Source organism: Hippocampus comes, unplaced genomic scaffold, assembly GCF_001891065.2.
Source record: "Hippocampus comes isolate QL1 unplaced genomic scaffold, H_comes_QL1_v1.1 scaffold174, whole genome shotgun sequence".
Classification (NCBI taxonomy): domain Eukaryota; kingdom Metazoa; phylum Chordata; class Actinopteri; order Syngnathiformes; family Syngnathidae; genus Hippocampus; species Hippocampus comes.
Genome location: NW_017805983.1, coordinates 6,273,476 through 6,285,392, shown reverse-complemented (window position 1 = coordinate 6,285,392; position 11,917 = coordinate 6,273,476). Strand labels below are relative to the sequence as shown.

At 39.2% G+C, this 11,917-nt stretch overlaps 2 protein-coding genes across 17 annotated transcripts in view; both read right to left on the bottom strand.

The window, feature by feature from the left end:
- The window catches only part of LOC109528533 (death-inducer obliterator 1), a 38,930-nt gene extending 34,468 nt beyond the window's left edge, over positions 1–4,462 (bottom strand). For 4 of the 5 annotated variants that reach the window (XM_019891252.1, XM_019891254.1, XM_019891256.1 and 1 more), the window contains exon 1: positions 4,301–4,462. The gene's annotated coding sequence lies outside the window, so the exon portion shown is untranslated. The remainder of the gene's footprint in view (positions 1–4,300) is intronic. The other variant, XM_019891253.1, reaches the window with a different exon arrangement.
- A 159-nt stretch (positions 4,463–4,621) lies between these two features.
- Positions 4,622–11,917, bottom strand: part of LOC109528543 (protein kinase C-binding protein 1-like) — a 20,820-nt gene continuing 13,524 nt past the window's right edge. For 7 of the 12 annotated variants that reach the window (XM_019891300.1, XM_019891305.1, XM_019891302.1 and 4 more), the window contains 16 exons: positions 11,434–11,547; positions 11,230–11,322; positions 11,057–11,144; positions 10,919–10,974; positions 10,743–10,820; positions 10,541–10,656; positions 9,950–10,425; positions 9,727–9,855; positions 9,488–9,640; positions 8,381–8,884; positions 7,002–7,412; positions 6,791–6,918; positions 6,565–6,645; positions 6,413–6,491; positions 5,845–6,084; positions 4,622–5,688 (listed from right to left, as the gene is read on the bottom strand). In XM_019891300.1, the coding sequence (XP_019746859.1) occupies positions 5,486–5,688; positions 5,845–6,084; positions 6,413–6,491; positions 6,565–6,645; positions 6,791–6,918; positions 7,002–7,412; positions 8,381–8,884; positions 9,488–9,640; positions 9,727–9,855; positions 9,950–10,425; positions 10,541–10,656; positions 10,743–10,820; positions 10,919–10,974; positions 11,057–11,144; positions 11,230–11,322; positions 11,434–11,547 (2,949 nt within the window). In that variant the 3' untranslated portion in view covers positions 4,622–5,485. Of the gene's footprint in view, positions 5,689–5,844; positions 6,085–6,412; positions 6,492–6,564; positions 6,646–6,790; positions 6,919–7,001; positions 7,413–8,380; positions 8,885–9,487; positions 9,641–9,726; positions 9,856–9,949; positions 10,426–10,540; positions 10,657–10,742; positions 10,821–10,918; positions 10,975–11,056; positions 11,145–11,229; positions 11,548–11,917 lie in introns of those variants that run through there. The other 5 variants (XM_019891297.1, XM_019891296.1, XM_019891298.1 and 2 more) reach the window with 2 other exon arrangements.

The following is an 11,917-nucleotide window of genomic DNA, read 5'->3' as shown; positions in this document are numbered from 1 at the left end:
GGGGGGGGGGGGTCATAAGTACAGTTCAGTTGTATTTAACTTAAGTACAGTACAATACAATCACATTTAATATTTAGGAACTGTTTGTAATTATTTTTTGTGGTTAATTGAATGATGATTGAAGCACACTTTTCTTTTTATTTATCCAAACTGTTAATGTTTAAACTTTGTAGAATGCTACAATGGCTAACAACGTTAAATACCGATCGCTGAAAAGTTAACTTCTTTGAGACAACTACAAAAATTGTTTTCTGGCAGAATGCTACTTGTCGAGATGAAATCCGCCAATCGCAAAAACCTGTGTTTGCATTTTATATATATATATATATATATATATATATATTTTTTTTTTTTGTGGGGGGGGTACTTTTGTAATGCATTTAATATTTGCTGTCAATTCTATGCAGATTTTCATGACTTGCAGGCTGGCCCAGTCCCTATGTCCCAATCCCCCATGTATAGCAAGGGTCCACTGGACAAGAAACTATCCCACAGAACCACAACTAATCAAAAAACTGAAACTTACGAGGTGTCAAACATTTGTCATGCACTAATGGGCACACTGCAGGGTCCTACGTTAAGCCTTTTTGAGTGGCGGCCCAGGTAGATTTGTTGTTCCGTGTGCTGTTCGATTATTATTTTATCCTAAATATTCTGTAAAAGTGCTTTGTTACAGCTGTAGCGAAAAGTGAAAGCGTTGTATCAATAAAGATGTACTATATTGTATTCTTGTCTTGCCAGAACTAGCATTGGACCTGTATTTTCATGATATAACATGGTAAATTTTGATGATTTCATATTTCACATCTTTATACTGTATGAGTCACGAAAATGATACTTCTGTGTAGTTACTTTCTTTGCAGTGTAAAATTAAACTGAATATTTAACATTATTGACATTTATTTTCTGGGCTTTATATCTTGTCCAAGTCATTCCTTGTAAAAGGATTCAACCTAACTGGTGAAAAAAAAAAATTCAGCACGATAAAAAGACCAATGATATTGATTAATTTAAGTGGATAAAACTCACAATAATTTACATTACATATTTTTAAAAAGCGAGAATGTGTTGATGTCATCATGTTTGTTCATGAATTTTGTCCTGGCCCAGTCGCGCTGGTGTCAGCGAACTTGATTCAGGTGACCTGTCACAGACACAGAGTGACCATAAGCAAGTTTTCAAGGCAGAAACCTGCACTCATCGCTGGCTCACATGGACCCAATACCTTGTTACCTCAGAAAACATCTTATTTGTGAGGGTGTGTTCCTGTAACACAAAATGTGCAGGTTGAAACTTTATTTTTTTGCGAGGCTGCAGGAGTGCGCCCGCAATGAGCATCTGCAAGCGTGCTACAAATGAGTGACTCCTCGTGTTTTTTTTTGGTTTGTTTTTTTGCCGAGTCCCCCTTTGAGCGCGCTGAGACATTTGATTTTCTTGCTCTCGAAATGTGAGCAAGCACAAGTCAGACTCATGACAAAGTCAATCGAGAAAGCAAGTCACTCATCCTCAACTATCTGACATTGGGCACTCAAAACACTGTTTGTTCTGTGGTCTCTTATTTGTGAAAAAAAAGTCTGAAAATTCTAACAGAAGGAATCCAGTTCAAAAATGTTACACTTTGCTCGGCCTTCCATCCTTCAAAGGTGTGAGTTTGCCTAAATGTATAGAACGACAGGATGGTTGAGCGGTAAGTTGTGAAACTCCAGCTGAATGGCATCATGGACCTACCTGTAGCTGATGATCAGCATAACTCCAAGTGTTACAAATGCTTTCAGGTAGGTACATAGTGATGCAAGTGCAACTGCAAGTAAAACAATTCATACCTGCCCAGCTACAGTCCAAGACTACATGAGTCCAAAAAAGGCATTCAGTGCACCCATCTTGAACAAGGCAGTGACTATGAAGTTCTGGAAAAAGGGAATGAAGGTCAGTAGAAAAGTTATTTGTGACCTTCAGTCATTATTTGACTGTTGGTGTTAGGAGGCCCGGAAAAAATGGAGCTCTTTTCTCTCTTCAAATATGAGCTTAGCCCAGTCACCTTATCAATTACTGATGACAGCGGATGCCTGCATGGAGGTGAAGGCTAGTGTGTGCTTTGTGTGGTGGGGAAGTTAGGCCCTCTTCGATAGCCTTGCGTCTGGCAGGCTGAACCGGATTGCCCAGATTTCATTTTGTAACTGGGTTCTCATTGGATCTTGCGACTTGCAACCTCGACAGCCCTTCTGCCACTTGGCTCTAGCAACTTGTGTGGCATGTATGTAGGTATGCGAGTATCCGTGGCTGAATGACTCAAAAAATGGTCACTCAACACGCCACAGTCATGATCACACATTTTGAGTGCCGGTGGAACCACTGCAGCTGCAATTTTCAACAATAATCCAGTCATGATGATGTGGAACAGGTGTCATAGTTTTAAACACAACTTCGAAATTTCTCGAAAGATCAAGTACACAGGGTATCAGGCTTGGTTAACATTTTGTAGTTGACAAACCCCCTGTTCTCTTGTAATCTTACTCTAACCCACCATGATGGCTCATAATTTAAGTTGCTTCCAACACTAACTTCACAAGTTTTATAAACTACAAAGGTGTCCCAACTGTGATACATCTGTTCCTTAAAATGTATATTAGCGACTAATGGAGTATTATTTTCATTCTCCATTCTTAATTTTTTTACTTCCACATATGTCATCGATTATAAAAATAGAGCAATAATAGTCATTGTTTTTGTCTTAGTTGCTGTATTTTACTACAGATTCATATTACCGTACATTTTGTGCAATGAAACACTTTTTTTTCCCTTCCCTCCCAATTTTGCTGCTGTAGACTGCAAATTTCCCCAGTGTGGGACAAATAAAGGTTATTTTATCTTATTTATACATTATATTACTTTGCAAAAAGGGGTCTTTCAGATATTTTCTGCTGAAAATTTCAATCTAATATTCATTGTAGGTTTTTTTTAATTATTATTGTTCTGCTGATATTTACCTACAGTTTTCCATAGTGATTGGAATTACTTAATGAGCTAATTAGAAATAATCACCAGCATCGTTATGTTTTCTGCTTCTGTGTTTAGCGAGATTTCCAATGATGGCAGTCTTTTGAAAACAGGATAAAAATTACAAAAGCTATGGAAATCTGAAATTCTGATTCTACAGGTATAAAAAAGGTCACACCGAATTCTTCTACCCCAATTGAATTTGAATTAAGATGCTGGCCATAAATTGGTGCATTTTCATTGCTTTAAACAGTTGTCACTTTCTTAATGCTTGTCACGGGATGACATATAAAGGACCGTAAAAGCTTTGTCTGAAAACTCTGGTTTCGTGTAAAACAGTTAATTTTTGAAATGTTGCACACATACCTAATGTATGTCGTGTACAGTATATATTTATACATAGTTTGTTGATCATACTTGATGGCGTGCTTGTATGATGTTATTTGGGTGTCTTAAACAGCTCCTCCGTTATTATGTACTGTACAGTTGCATGTTCTAAGATGTCAAATACCAGAAATGCATAAAATAAACACATTTTCATGGTCTATCCAAAATACAATTTTGCACCTTTGAAAGTGCCGGATGGGTAATCAGGTTTACTCCACTCTGAATATATTCACATTCACAAGATAATTTGAAATTATGAAAAAAGTCAGATGTGTGTACCATAAAAATAAAATGAAATTACGCCAGAATATAATTAAAATTGTCCTAAATAAAGCGAAATCTAGTAAGAGCCCATTTTAAATGTGAAAATACATCATACATAAAACATATAAGACAAAATAGTGCAAAAAGTGTATTCAAAACGGACGAGTAAGGTTATAATGCTCATTCTGAAAACTACTCTACATATGCAAGTCGGACCCAGCAGTTGCTGTATACTGGGGACCCATATTTCACATATATAGATAGAATAAAACTTTGGTGTGCTCTGGATTGTGGGTTCACCTGGTTGGCTCGTAGGCTGGTAGATATTTGTTGATTTTGAAAGGGTGACGACAAGGGCCTGGCATACATTGCGCAAATCTTTGTTAACTGTAATCATTGTAATCTGAAACGTCAAGACATCCGATTAACCAAACGATAAATACAATGCACTATCATGTCATTTTCCTCATCAAATTCCAGACATTTAAAAGGAACGGGAGCGTTCTTGACCACAAACACTTGACCACAAAAAAAAAACAGAGCAGTTGAGCAGACGAGTAAAGCAGACGACATTATAGAACAGCTAGTTTGGCTAACTGCTGGGAGCTAGTCTAACTGCGACGATCTATTAATGTACTGAGACAAATCTAACCTTTAACGGCTGTGTGTTGTTTTGCGTGGCCGCCACGAGGAAATCTGAACGCATACCTCCGACAAAAGTGGATTACTATCCAACTAACACTGGAAATGTCCTGTTAGCTTGTTAGCACAACGATCCATTTTCTGCTTTGCTCTACTTTCAAGACATCGCGATACGACGCTGCGAGTTCTCGCAACGTAATTTCCTTTTCCGTTTACTATGCCCGTGCATTGCGGTCACGTGTGGAAGCATGGCTGTCGCTTTTGGTTTGACAAGAAAAATGGATGTGATAAAAATTGTTTTAACACCAAGCAAACCAATCAGTAGCGAAAATATCGAGAACATGTTTATTTTCTTCACGACTCATCTTACTGTATTTACAATATGTAAACAATAACGAGACACCAACTCAAATTAGACATGCTCATGTAATCATAACCAGCCAAAATGATTCAAGTATACACAATTTCAAACAGTCTGACCGGAATTTACTTTAACTTTGGAAAAACAGTTTAACAGACTTCACCCAGTACTGACATTCATGAGTAATTTTCGGTCAAATAAATTTTAGACACATAAAAATGTGATTGCATCAAAACATACTATAAAACATAATAAATATTGTTCATGTATCTTCTTACAAAAACTTTTTACACTTACAATGTTTTAAATCTTTTTCATAAATCACACAGTTTTTTTTTCTTAGACCTATACAATGTGGGATGAAAAACATAACCACCGACATGAAACGTAAATGCAATGATGCAAAACTCAGAAAACTTCTGATGCCACCAAGATAATTGAGAATCAGTTATTCAAGGCTGTTTCAACATCTCACATGGTGTGGTGATTAAAAAAAAAAAATACAGCCTTTAAGCATTTGTGAGCAGCAATGAACCTTTTTAGTGTAACAAAGATACTGCAGTTAGTTACAATCTTGTTCAGACGAAAAATTAAGTGGCAACATAGTGATAACAAAACAACAGTATGAAAACAGAGAATCACATTTGATTTGTTATTAACAAATACGTTCACAAGATGAAGCCGAAAGAACATCGAAATTAACAAAAATGTTCGCCATGCATTTGGGAATGGAAACCGAAAGTGAAGGGTCACTGAGCAGGCACTAAAGCTCCAAATGTGACACATCAAGGTCCACAGCAGCCTTGGAATACATGCCACGATGTGGAGTAACAGTTATGTCACAGTAAGCCCAACACTGTCCTTGCTCTTGTCGATATATGTGGGAGAGCTGCTTTTGTCGGATATGGTTGATGAGGAGGAGGGTACGGCCGCTCCTGCTGGGGCATTCAGAGTTTGTGTGACTGGGGAATTGCCTGTCGATTTGCTCAAAGTGTCCGGGTTGGGCTCAACCTCTGGTTCTTGTTGCGAAGCTGAAGCTGAAGGATCAAGAAAAACACAACGTATCAACAGAATGATCCACACTGTAAATATGTTTTGGGCTTTGAGTCAGACAATATATGAAGATGATGAACTTTATTTTGCTGAAAGTTAATCACCTGACAGGAATGGAAATGGTGTGATGGTCTTATTACCTGACTGCGTGCAAGACTTCATGTGTTCCGGCCAGTGGGCTTGCTGGCAGGGGTAATCGCAGTAACTGGTGTTCCAACAACAGTAGAAGATGGCTTCCTTCCTGCAGTTGGCGCACCACTGTTTTTTTTTTGTCTCATCCACAGCCTGCTGCTTTTCCAATTCCATCTGCTTTTTCACCTCCGCTACCAACCTCTCTCTCTCCTGCTCCAGACTCTGCCTCATCTCTGCCATCGTCAATTCTATGTGATGGTTGCATGACAACAAAGAATTGATATGTACTCTCAGAAAACATCTTAATTCTTTCGGAATCAAAAGGAGGTTTACAACAATGCGAAATTCCCATATATGCAATCTTACGTTGTATACTTTCATACTTGGAGATTTAGTCAGCATAACTATTACAAAATCAAAATTACACTGGTCAATAGCAAATTTTACTTAGAGATGGAAAGTTTACTTGCATGTCTGATTATGAAAAATATACAGTAAAAATTTGTTTAGCAATGTTATTTATATGCAATAGCTAAACAGCACAGTGTTGTACAACCACTGAAGCAAGAAACATACCCAGATTGTGCTTCATCTCGGACAACTCTTGTTGATGCAACCACTGAAGTTTCTCAATCTCTATCCTCAGCCGTCGAATCTTTGGAACAACAAAACAAGTTAATAAGTAATTCTTGTAAGGTGTGATCAAGGGCAATCAAAGAAACATTCACCTCTGCGATTGTATTTCCTGAAGTGCTTTTCGAAAGGTCATTGTAGATTTCAGTCATTGTTCCTTTGATTGAGTCCATAATCTGGAACGGTTTGGTCAGATCTTGTCAATGATTTTAAACATGTGAAGTAAATGTGTGCAAAATAAATCAAACAAAATAGGCCAATTACAGGCATTAAGACCTTTTCGCAGTATAGAACTGCAGTTAGTCTGCATTAAGGACTTACTTTGTTTGTGTATCTGGCTATATCTGCAGCTGCATCTGCAGAAGCAGTCGGGATTGGCAAGTCTCCTGACAAGTAGGAGGATGAGCTACTTGATGCTGAAGCACCCTGAGGAGAGTCTTTCAATTGAACTAGATGGGATGAATAGTAACAGAAATATGTTAAATGTGTTCACAAAAAGATTCAGATCAATGTTTTGTGCATTTATAAGCACCTTTGGCTGCTTGTCTGGTCTGGTAGCGGGTACTTGAAGAATTCTGCTGAGACTGACTTTGTGTCTGCACCTGCCCTTGTGACTGTGCCGTTGACTGCTCCGCCTGTTGCTGCTTCTGCACGTGAGCCTTCTGAGAGGACGTCTGCAATTTGGTGGGGTTCCAAACAACTGCTCGCTGCACAGCCTGCACTGTTTCTTTGGGCAGCAGGGGGCGTTGTTTCTTCACTGCTGGCGTGGTTGATGCAACAGACGTGGAGGGTGTGCTTGAAGTGCTGCTGGGAGTTGAGGCAGCACCAGGCTGACTAGATGCGGCAGTGGGAACGGGGTTGGGTGCAGTTGTAGAAGGCTGCAAGGCATTTTTCAAGGTGGAAGCGGCTGGCGCAACAGCTGTAGTGGAATTGGTTACTTTACCTGAGAAAAGGGAAATATTGAGAGATACACTGGAAAGAACTCATCTGTAAAACAACAGCAAATTACTGGCAGCGGGGACGCCAGTATTTTATTTTCTTTTATGATGCACCTACTGCAATTTATTATAACAGTATAGTATTGTATTTTGAATTACAGTATATTACCATTGGGTGGCGTGGTAATTTATTTTAACTGTATACTATTGTATTTTGGATTACAGTATATGACAGTAGGATAACTGCATTATGGTACTTTTACAGTACACGCCAGTTTGAACATTAAATCTGACATTTAATGATAATGCATCGGATTCAACTCTGTGTCGCTTTTCTGTCACACACTGAAAGCGCTCACAATGGATATTCATGTATCCGCTCATTCAACACACCATAAATTTATAGCAATCCATAGTTTTGGATTGTTAAATTACAGTTATATATTGTTGTTGTTAACTGACTAACTGGTAATTTCCATGCTGTAGAAAAATATTTAACTGTACAGTTATACCTCGGTTTTCGACCATAATCCGTTCCAGAAGATTGTTCGAAAACCGATTTGTTCAAAAACCGAAACCACGCTCTTTTTTAAAAAGAAAAAATCTTTATTGAACACGTCTGTTCACAATGGAACGCTAAACGAGGAAGCGTCACTTCCTCGTCTACCCGAGGAAGCGTCACTTCCTCGTGTAAGGAAGGCGAGAGGAGTCAAGTGATGCATTGAAGTGCACTCAGTTTGTTCGAGAACCGAAATTCGGTCGTCATCCGAGGCATCAAAAACTCAAAATTTTTGGTTGAAAACCGATTTGATCGAGAACAGAGACGTTCGAAAACCGAGGTTTGACTGTATTTGACAATTATTCTACCAAAGAGTAAGATACTGTTGTAAGTTCATGGTAAATTTACAGAATTTCGTGACAGTGTAGGAGTGAAATGTAATGATAATTTCCTCTCCAATAGCAATCGTCTTACCCTCCAATTTGGCAACATTGGTCTCTTTGGAGGTTTTGGAACTCGTGTCTTTTCTTGACCTCTTAGAGTCACGGGCTCCGTGTTCATCTCCGAGGTCAATCACCAGCTCTCTTTCAGAATCAGAGTCTTGCTCTGCTGCTGATGCTGCATGAGATGTTCTCCCCTCCTCTGAGGTCTTTGGCTTGTCAGTGAGGGATTGAGACTGGGTCATTCTGGGCTTTTCTTGAACGGCCTCTTCTTGGGCATTGCTACTCTGCTTCTCTTTGATCTGGGTTGCAGGGGTGGATTTTTCCACTATCCCTTCAATAGAATCCTTATTCTCTGCTTCTGCATTTGCTCTGGGCCGCTTTCGATCCACTCTGACCTTTTCATCATGTCCAGAGCTCTTTGGCTTGTGTTCCTCGTCACTGGCATATTCGCTATCACTAGAGTCCGATTTATCAGAGTCTTCTGTGTCACTATGATCCACACCTTTATATACGTCTTCAGAAATTTCATCTATCCCTGCAAAAGAGGAAAGGGGTGAAGCAAAAAAAAAAATCCATGGTTGCACAGTTGGTAACTATAGAAGCCAAAAAAAAAATTTTAAAAAATAAATCACAGTCATACATTTAGTTATCGACAGATAGCGAAGTTCCGTTCCAATGGTGGCAACATAATCCGAATATGCTTGCAATACGCTGCAACCATTAACCTACACTAATGCAGCAATAAAGTCATAATTACATGAAAAAAAGTGATGAAAACACTTCTAGAATCGTAAATGTAAAACAACAACATGAAAATGTGCTTTCAAGGTTGCATTTGATTGGTCAAAATCAAAGCACACAATTCCATGTATAACACATTGCACATCTTTGTGATATGCATCTTACACAGGCCATTATCGCAATGACGATATTTTTGGGAGATATTGTGCAGCCCTACGATACAATACATTTTAAAGAGGCGCAAAATATTTTACATAGTTTTGACCCGAAAACAGCGATGTGAAATCACTTATTCAGAGACTTGCATATATTGCCCTAAATTACTACATGCTGTTCCTTTGAACAAACTGATTTAAAAAGTATATAAAGCAAGTCATACTCATGGGTTTGTAATTACCAAGCTGAGCCTTGCAGCTTTCAATAGTCTTGTCGAGACTCCTGATGGGTCTCTTTGGCGTGGGGAGGGTAGCTGACCCCGATTGTTGCTGTTGCTGCTGCTGCTGCACACTCTCGCTCAACTCTCTCAGATCCATCTCAGCTTTCACTCGATCTGAACAGAAAATGGAAAAATCTCTAATTGGGTGGACTGAGGACATTTGAGACTTTGTAATCACGAGACAATTTTGTGGTGCTGACCGAGGTTGAGATTGAGGATGCCACCCGTGGATGCGGGCCTCTCTTGCTTGGACACCAAGCTCGGGTTGAGTGGCTTGGGACTGCCCGTCAAGCTGCCTGCTGGACCAACCTTTCCTGAGAGAGGAGATGCTGAAATTACAACAAAATGTCTGTTAACAATTTCACTTCACTTGTCTGTGTATTTGATTAAAATGGGTAATGTGGAACCAGAGAAGAGACTTACCTGTGCAGTCCATGGATTCCTCTCCAGTGCTGTAGTGAAAGGCAGAATTTCTACCAGCCTTTTCCATCTCCTGCTCTCCGTCGGAGCCCGTGTGAACTGAAGAGTTTGTACTCATCGGGGACCGAGGCATGTCCGTCATGGAGACTCTCCGATTCAGACCACTGGGTGTGGAACTCTTACTAAGAACCATCTTTGGAGATGCAGTTAAATCAAAATTAAAGCGCAGTTTATCCAGTTTCTCTGTTTTTACTGTACCAGCACTAGGGTTGGAAGGATCCAGCAACATTTGAAGCTGGTTGTTGGGCGTGTAAGGGGTTCGAAATGGCGCATAGTTAAAAACTCCAAATTTCTTACGAATGTTTTCTACATAAACTTCCATTTCTTGCATGGCACTGTTGAAAATGCTCTTTGTCTTCTTGACAGAGAAAGGGATTTCTTTGGACATGAGGTAGCAGTTATTGATGGGGACCCAAGCTCTGCGCAGAAAAGTCGGGTAAATTTCATGAGGATACAAGTGGACACAACTTGACAAGGTTTTGCTGAGCCGTACTGAAATTCAAGCAATATACTAATCTCTGGAGTTGACCTCACCTGTCATGCTGTCCAAAGAACCGTGCATCTACCTGCCCGTCTTTTTCACGAAGAGCTTTTGCTGGCCAGAAGGGAAATCCTTTGAGCTTGGCCCAGACCAGTGTATGAGGCTGACTCTGTTGGTGTAAAAAAAATTAAAATAAAATGATTCAAATTCAAGATTAAGCACACACCTATTTGAGAAATCATGCCAATAACGTACACATGGCTCACAGAACCAGTTGTCCCTTTTTTGGCACGAAGACAAGTAGCACTCAGGGCATACTTCAATCTCATTCATCTAAAAAAGCAAAACACAGAGAAATACAAACATGACATTTTTTTCCATGAATTACAAAGCCTCAAGTGATTATTCAAATTGAAATAAAGCATATTTACTTCGTGCTCACATATCTTGACAATAACTTTTGCAGTTGCTGTTAATTTGTGATTTCCTGGAATAAATTAACAAGCACAGTGTGATTTTTTCCATTCTTCCTTTGCAAACAAGTTTGCATGAACATGTCAGTGGTCTACCTCCATTATAAATGATGCAGTTGTGTAAGATCCACTTCATATCAGCCAGAAAGGCTTCAGTGCAGCCATACATTTTCTTCTTGATATTCTGTTTTGAAACGAGGGTGGGGGGGTGAATGTTTCAATATCCTATGAAAGCTGGTAACTTCTCTGAAAATTCAATAAAATATTACCTTCTCTAAAGTAGACAAGTCCATGGGGTGAAAAATGTACTCAGCATAGTCAGGATGCTGTTCCAAGGACACGGGTTTCTGGAAGGGCTCTGTCTGCTCGGTATGAGGACATAAGGGAAAATGATTGCAATGGAAAGAGTTTGGATGTGTTATTTCAGGCTTATAATTCCTGCAGTTGCGAAAACATTTTGATTGATAACTTACCCCAGGCTGCTTAATCTTTTGGAGTGCAAATTTGAGTAAGTAAGAGAGTTGGTCGATATTCAACATAGTCATTGCTTTGCTCTGTGTTTCAATGCATTCAGCAACTGTTATCTTCTGCAACAACAAGAAGCATTTTATGAATGATAAATTAACAAGCAACGACTGGCCTCATCAATAGCTGATTGAAAATCTCCACATTGTATTTCCTTACTGTTTGAGTAGCTGTACAAAATGGCAAATGTTCGAAATGAGATGGCCATTGAAAAGCTGCTGCGTACGTTTCCCAAAATAAAAAGACAGTTGCAAGGTAATGTGCAACACATAGGGAGCAATTTACTAAAGCTTCTTGGACACCACGGCAGAGAGCCTGACATCCATGACTAGCGCCAATTACATTTATTCCACTAGGTACAAAATTAGAGATGCAAAAATCCAATACTTACAGAGATATGATATACAGAGACATTTTATATATATATATATA